Genomic DNA, 7,351 nt, shown 5'->3' on the forward strand with positions numbered 1-7,351 from the left:
GCTGCTGAGCTGATGATGAATGGTTCCTACTGCTTCTCCCTATAACCTAAATCAGTGTCTGCTCAGCATTCCTTGCTCAAGATTTCCAATGGATCATTTGTTTAAATGCACATGTAGCTGTTTAAGTTATCTAAACCAGAGCTGTGAACAGAATTAGTTAATTCAGTTTCAGTATGCTAGTATGAATTGGTTAATGCACGTTAATTGCAATGTTATAAAGGCTGAGGAAGTGTTACAAAGAAATATAGCAGCAATCCTAACCTGTCTTCTGTGGAGTGCTGAGGGGTTTTTTTGTTGTTTTTTTGTTTTTTTTTTTCCTTATTTATGACCCTGCTCTGCTTTTCCTCCTTTCTTGCAGACCAGGATCAAGGTTACAGGAAAACGAAGACCTCCTAGCAGAATGGCCCGACGTCTAGCTGCTCAAGAGTCTCAAGAGAGTGAGGAGGTGGACAGTGCTAAAGAATCCAAATTCTCTCTACCAAAACAGATGTCAGCAGTAGTGAACAGAGAAGAACCTCTTGCTACTGAAGCAGAGTCCAAGGAAAACGGCTTTCTTTCTGGCTTGTCACTACCAGCTCATGCTAGTGTTTTGTCTGCTGGGACAAACAAACTCCTTCCTCCAGAATCCACAGACCAAGGGGATGATCTGTTTGAATCAGAAAACCTTTTTGCAAGCAGCTCATCATCCAGACCGGCTGCACAGTCAAAGTTAAAGGAGAGACTGTCAGATAGTGTGGCTAACAAGCCCATTAAGGGCAGGGAGAAAAAGCCTGATCTGTCTGTTCTGGGTGATCAAGACAGTGATGATCTTTTTCAGCCTGCACAGCAAAAATCTTCAACAAAAAGCAGTCCTATACCTTTTTTGGAGGATGAAGATGACTCTCTCTTCACCTGTCAGAAAACTGGAAAAAAGGAGTTGAAATCTGCTATCCAGCAAGCTGCTGATCCTACTGCCGATATCTTTGAGGTAATGGTTGAGCGTGCCTCCTTGGCCTTTTTCATCCCCAGAATCTTATGCATACCCCTCTACTTGGACACAGGCTTTATGGAGGCTGCTAAGTAGGATGGGCTGTGCAGGATAGATAGTGAAGTAAACTGTTGTCATGCTCTGCTACTGGGCAATAGGAGCCCTTTCTTTGGTTGTTGAGCCTCTTATTAGCAAGAGTGGATAAAAAGATGGAGCCTCAACACAGAGCAGGCGTGTCACTGAATGTGCTGTGACAACATACCTATGATTATGATATTTTCCAGAGTAACATAAAGTATTTGTTTCTTTTCTGTTAGCTATCTGTTCAACGCACAGCAGCTCAAATGACTATTAAAAAAGTAATGAAGTTGGCAGACTGGGCAGCTCATACAAGCCTCTGTGTGCTGTACTTGACCTGTGTACATGTTATCCCAAAAATAGGGTTATATCACTCAGTATGCAGTTAAGCCAAATTGTAGCACACAGAGACAAGACACTGTTTATTACAGTTGTGCAAGTCTGGATGCTGGAATGAAGCCAACACACCAGAAAGAAAAGTAACAGTTATTATATACAAAATCTTATCGCTACGCAGGGCAGTCTTAAAGAGCCAATTGGTTATACATTTGAATATTGGTTGCATAATCTAATAATTTTAGCATATAATGAGCAACATTCAGCTAAAGGACATTTTATCCCTCAGTCTTTGAGATATGTGTTAAAGCAAGACTCAAATAATTGTGCAGGCTTCAAAATTTCTAAAGCTGCAAGGTCAGCAGTCTCTGTAGTTCCAGATTATGTGTTTTGCAAGTCGCTCTTATCTTTGTTAGAGGAGCAGACTGACCTAAAACTGAAAGGATTTACATATATTTAGGTTAGCAATTGCTGGCAGGATTAATTCTTTTAAGTGATAACGACTACACACAATCCCACACTAAGGCACTCTTCTCCATGGGGAGAAGGGACTCAAGGCTTCTCAGGATTGAGAAGCCCAAGGCTGTCAGTCTTCTAAACATCTCAGCTGCTCTGTACAGGTAACTTGACTATTCTCTTGAAGTGTGTTGTGTATTGATGATCTCTCTATGCTTTGCTCCAAGGATGATATATTTGCTACTGAGGCTATTAAACCAATGAACAAAGCAAAAGAGAAAATACCAGAGACTAACTTGTTTGACGACAACATTGATATTTTTGCGGATCTCACCATAAAACCAAAAGAAAAGAAAACCAAGAAAAAGGTGGAACAAAAATCCATATTTGATGATGATATGGGTAAGTGCCTCATGTCTTGCAGCTAATCTTATAATATTGTCCTGAGTTGCATTCATCGGAGGTGTTTTAGAACCCTTTCTTTCAACTTTTCACCTGCTCTGAAATCTCTGGTTGTCTTTGGATTTTAACCTTGGATGAGAACTTCCTTGGTTTGTAGAACTAGTATGGCATTTAAGTGATTTAGGAGGGTGTATAAAATTCTTCTGAGAGAAGGAATAGTTAATTCCTGTAGAGTTTTTCTCACCTGTGGGAATTAGAAAACTTTTGTTGTCTGGAGTAAGAGACTAATCTCATGTTGTTATGGCTCTGAGGTGCATTCTCTGTTGCAATTTGCACAGCTTTTTGTATCGTACTTTCAGATGAAACACTGAAATTAAGAAATTAGCATTTTTTCCACCCCACTTTCACTATTGTGTTTACTATGTTGGAGCCCATAACATTTTGTTTACATCCATGTATAGCCAGAACAATTTACAAATACTGCACCTGAGAGCAAAAGTTCACCCTGTATAATTTGTTGAAAAAGCAGCATATAATAATGTGAAATGATGCAAAGTATGCTACTTTCTTGGTCTCTATCAGTGGAGGTATCAAAAAGCATTTGGTCCCCAACTGTGTCTATTTGTTCTCAGGCTCTTCATGTTTATAGCTCTTCTTTGAGATGGCAACAATTCCTCTTCTAAGACAAAAAATTTTCTTCTTCTCTAGCTTTGATTCTTGTCAGTCTTCATTCTTTCTAGCCTATTCAAATTGAATCTGATTTATCACTGTTTTGTTTGGACTGCTGTCAAACATTCCAGCCTGATGGAATAACCTCGTTGAAGTCTGTAAACGTGTTATAAAACTTGCCAGAGAATGAGCATCTTGAGATTTCTAAACCTTCTCGATATAAAAAATATGACTTAAATGTTTGCAGATAAGGTATTTGAAATATGTACTGGATTATTAAAATACCTTATTTTAATAATTTACTTTTTTTTATGTAGCCTATAGCAAATGAGAACTTCCCAAACAGCTACCCTTTCCAAATATTTCAGCACAAAAATCCAGACCTCATGTTGAAAAAAAACAGTTATAGAGTGCTGCTTGAAAGTATCTTGGAAAAATAGCCACAGTAGAACCTGTTGTTTTCACTTCCACTTTTGACATCTACCCTGGTGCTAAAGCTTGTTGTGGATACCTGTAGCATCTACAGCACCCTGTATCTGAAACACTTCATCTAGAGTGTTGACTGTTTTGTGGTGCAGCCATGGGTGTGCAGCTTCTTAGTGCCCAAAGCTATGGAGCTCCAGAACACCAACAGGAGTGCAGGGAAGATGCCTGGAGGTAAGGATACCCTGCTGGCAGCAGAGCAGAACTGGCACTTGCCTGTGCTTCAGGTTAAGGCTTGGCTTTAAGTAGCCATGGTAGCACTTTATCAGGGCTGTGTATTGTTGTCTTAGGAGATAACTTCCTGCTGTAAATAAAACAGTAAGTGGGTGCAGTTTGAGGGGGGGTGGGAGTAGAGGCTGCAAGCTGCTTGCTTTTGTACTACTTCTGTGTTAGGCTTATGGTGGCAGTATTAGCAAAACTCTTTCTCAGGTCTTTATCCTCCCAGCCTCCTCAGTGACCTTATGGCTGATGACATGGACATCTTGATGTCACCTCTGCCTGTCTGCAAAATGGTGACTGAGCTTTCTTGTGCACTGACAGATACTGTTTTCCATGGCCGAAACTTTTCTACTACTTAAGGCTTGTTCTAAAATGAGAGTGATACCTCTACTTCTTATGGCACTCATTGTACTTCACTTCTGCTGTGAAGCTAATCCATGTGATAGCTTCTCGCTTTGGAGTGATGCCAATAGGGGATTAGTCTGTTTTACTGCCTCTGTATACTGCTCTTGTGCTGAAATACTGTCCTGGATTATTCCTGTGTAATTCCCATGATGAGCACTGTAGCAGACATGTGCTGGAGTGGAAGAAGTAACAAGAAAAGAAAGAGAAGCACGTTGTGATAGGCCACCTCATGGTTGGCCTCTGCCCAAGGCTGGGATACATACTAAAGGCTGAAATGCTAGTTTTTACACTCTGGACTAGTAAATGGCTATTAATCTCTGTATACAAGACCTGTGTCGTCTTAATAGAGGTTCAAGACCAGTTGTGTGTTACTTATACTGGCCTTGGGAATCACAAGTGATTCATGTGTCTCAGTCTTGTAGAAGTTTTTTCATCCCCTCATAATCCAGCTGCATAATCTGCGTATCCTACATTTAGAACTTCAACGTATAGGAAAAGATACACTGTTGTGTGTGCTCAGGAAACCTCAGGGCAGCACTTCAGCTTGTGTATGGTAGAAGCTCCATCTCTTCCCACAGGCACAGTCCTAAGTACAAGCAGCACTTGCAACAGCAAGAACCGCCGGTCTGTGAGCTCTGCTTGCTGGCACAGAGCATCTGGATTGGAAGGTTTCATTTCCACCTGCTGTTGTTCTTCAGGAGAGAACTATGTCTTAATACCACATGGTATTTTTCCCATTTGTGGTCCTAGTTATTCAAAACAGAAATGCTTGTGTCGAGGAAGGTGGTAGGAGATCTTGATTCAGGATTGTAGACAGACATTTTGAATATTCAGCAGGATGGCAGTTGTAGTTCTCTGCCTCCTCGCATCTTGGCTGCGCTCTGTTCTCAAGTGACTTATGCTATGTTCTTGTTGTGCTGTAGATTAGAGACTCTCATATGGCTAGTGGATCTCACAACAGTAGTAATTAGCAAGTACCATCTTATCTTCTTTGTTTTTCTTTGGCAACAACCTCACAGCTCTTGGATCTCTCAGGTTCCTCAGATGCTGGTGTTCTAGACAAGAGGGATGTTATCTGGCACTTGCACGATGGAATTTATTGAGAAGGTGTAATTTATTGGTACTTCTCAAATGCTTATGACAGTTTGAACATGTTATAAAATACAAGTATTATGCTGCTTTCCTGAGAAGAAAAAATATTCTTAATTTGACTTACATCTAGCAGCTCCCACGTATGTCCTTACAAATGCATCTAGAATCGCAAGCAACAGGAAAGCATTTGTTTATCACAGAATGTCCTTGGCAGTCATTGCCATGTGTTGGAGACTCTCAGGTACAATGTTATTTCTGTTTGGCAGTCACTCCACATTAAAATCTATTTTTTTTTTTTTCTTTCCCTTTTAGATGATATTTTCTCTAGCAGCCAAGTCAAGATACCCACTCCCAAAAGCAGATCTTCCCCAGCGGCCTCAGAAGCAAAATCTGAAAGCAAGACACTGAGCACATTTGATGACCCACTGAATGCCTTTGGAGGCCAGTAGCCACAGGCAGCGTGTTGCAGAGAGGAGGCCTTCCTTATGCCCTGTTCAGTACTAATACTCTGGATTCTCTAATCCAATAGAGCTGAAATGAGATGGCTGTGGATATTTAAATTAGATTATCCATTTTAAATGGTTACTATACTCTTGTGCTGGGTCTAATTGTGCTAAATGATATATTTTTTAAAAAAAGACAGTAACCTTCAGCTGTCTTGTTTCCATGATGCCCTGTGCAATACCTGCAATGAAGTAATCTATTATACAAAGTATAGTTTGTTTTATTCAGCAGATCTATACAGAAAATAATTGATAAATAGTAAATGGAGTATTAAACCAGATTTGTCTCTATGTCTTACTTTCCGCTTGCTAAGGACATCTGCGTCAGGACTTGAAAACAACCAAAACCACTACTATGCTTTGTCTGGGTCAGCTGCCAATCTACTGAGCTAATGTTAGGGTAAGACTGAGATCTGTTATCAGATACAACTGCAATTAAGCAGTTAACAAATCTTAGAGATATTTCATACTAGCAGCTATCTGGTGTCAAGTCCTGCACTAAGGTGGGGGCTATAAAGATAACAACAGTTAAAACTTCTCTGCCAGAAAGAGTGTGTTACAGATGAGCATCTAGTACTCCATGAAAACAACAGAAACCTATAATGATCTTCTGTTCAAGTTATAAGTTGCTAAATGAGATTTTTCACCTGCCTGGATTTGCCAGAGTTTTGCAAATAACTTTCTAAGAAGTCCATCTGTACTGGGTCACTTCCAGGCTAACATGCCTGTGTGTGTACTTTAGAGTAGAGACTCACTTGTGCCCAAAGGGTCTGCTCTCCTTTCTCATCCGTAACACACTGTAGGCTGTTTACAGGAGGTCACTATTTTGTGGAATCCTCTTAACTGTCCAGTGCATTTGGTTTAACCTTCTTGCTTCCTGTATTCTCTAGATTGCCTTTTTGGACCTCATGCCATAACTGTACTTCATGCCCAATGGTAGAAACTTGCTCTCCTGCATGCATACAAGTAGAGCAAATGCATAAATGCAGAAGGATCAAATGTTTATCTTATTTTACCAGTGATTACCTTCAATTCTTTAAAACTACATGTTCTGTTTTTATGGTAGTCATGTACTGCTTTATCTTCAACTCTTAAGACTGGTCTGCTTTCTGTGAATTTAAAGCGTGTTCTCAGAGGACTTCTTTGAGAGCAGTTCCCACTTTGACTGAAGCCCTTGTTCCTGTAGTAAGACATCTGCTTCAGTCTCTTGTTTCTCAAGTTGGATTTATTTTATCAGGCTGAGTGAATACTGCAGTGAAGCATCTAGCACTAATGAGGCTAAAGCAGAAGGAAAGGTTGGAAGGGAAGAAGGAGAAACATTGTGTATTGATTTGCACCATAGGTGGGCCTGGCAATGATTCATTTAAGTGAGGGTAAGCTGGGAGGAGCAGCTTGGAAAAGAATATGGGAGCTATTTACAAATGGGTGTCTATAGTGAGAGCACTTCAGTTTATTTATAGGCATTACATCTGCTGCGTATGCCTCATACATGATTTGGACAGCTGCTTTACTCTTCTGTGCTTAGAAGGACTTCAAAGACAGACTAGGGCAGAGGAAAAAAAGATGGTGAATTCTGCTGCTTGTTTTCTACATCCTCCTTTTTTCTTGGCCCTTAACATTAATAACTTTTATTAGCATTGCAAAAAGTGCTGTTCACAAGCCAAGACCCCTGGGGGCCAAAAGCTGTTTGAGTAGAAGAAAAAAAGTTCCTGCCTTAAAGCGTTTCTCAAACTTTAATGTG

General features: G+C 40.3%; 1 protein-coding gene across 8 annotated transcripts in view; it reads left to right on the forward strand.

The window, feature by feature from the left end:
• Positions 1-5,891, forward strand: part of LOC136104207 (anthrax toxin receptor 1) — a 197,486-nt gene extending 191,595 nt beyond the window's left edge. For all 8 annotated transcript variants that reach the window (XM_071811974.1, XM_071811970.1, XM_071811973.1 and 5 more), the window contains 3 exons: positions 359-967; positions 2,065-2,239; positions 5,420-5,891. In XM_071811974.1, coding sequence (XP_071668075.1) covers positions 359-967; positions 2,065-2,239; positions 5,420-5,556 — 921 coding nt within the window. In that variant the 3' untranslated portion in view covers positions 5,557-5,891. The remainder of the gene's footprint in view (positions 1-358; positions 968-2,064; positions 2,240-5,419) is intronic.
• Positions 5,892-7,351: the final 1,460 nt, after the last annotated feature.

Source organism: Patagioenas fasciata, chromosome 8 (assembly GCF_037038585.1).
Source record: "Patagioenas fasciata isolate bPatFas1 chromosome 8, bPatFas1.hap1, whole genome shotgun sequence".
NCBI classification, from domain to species: Eukaryota; Metazoa; Chordata; class Aves; order Columbiformes; family Columbidae; genus Patagioenas; species Patagioenas fasciata.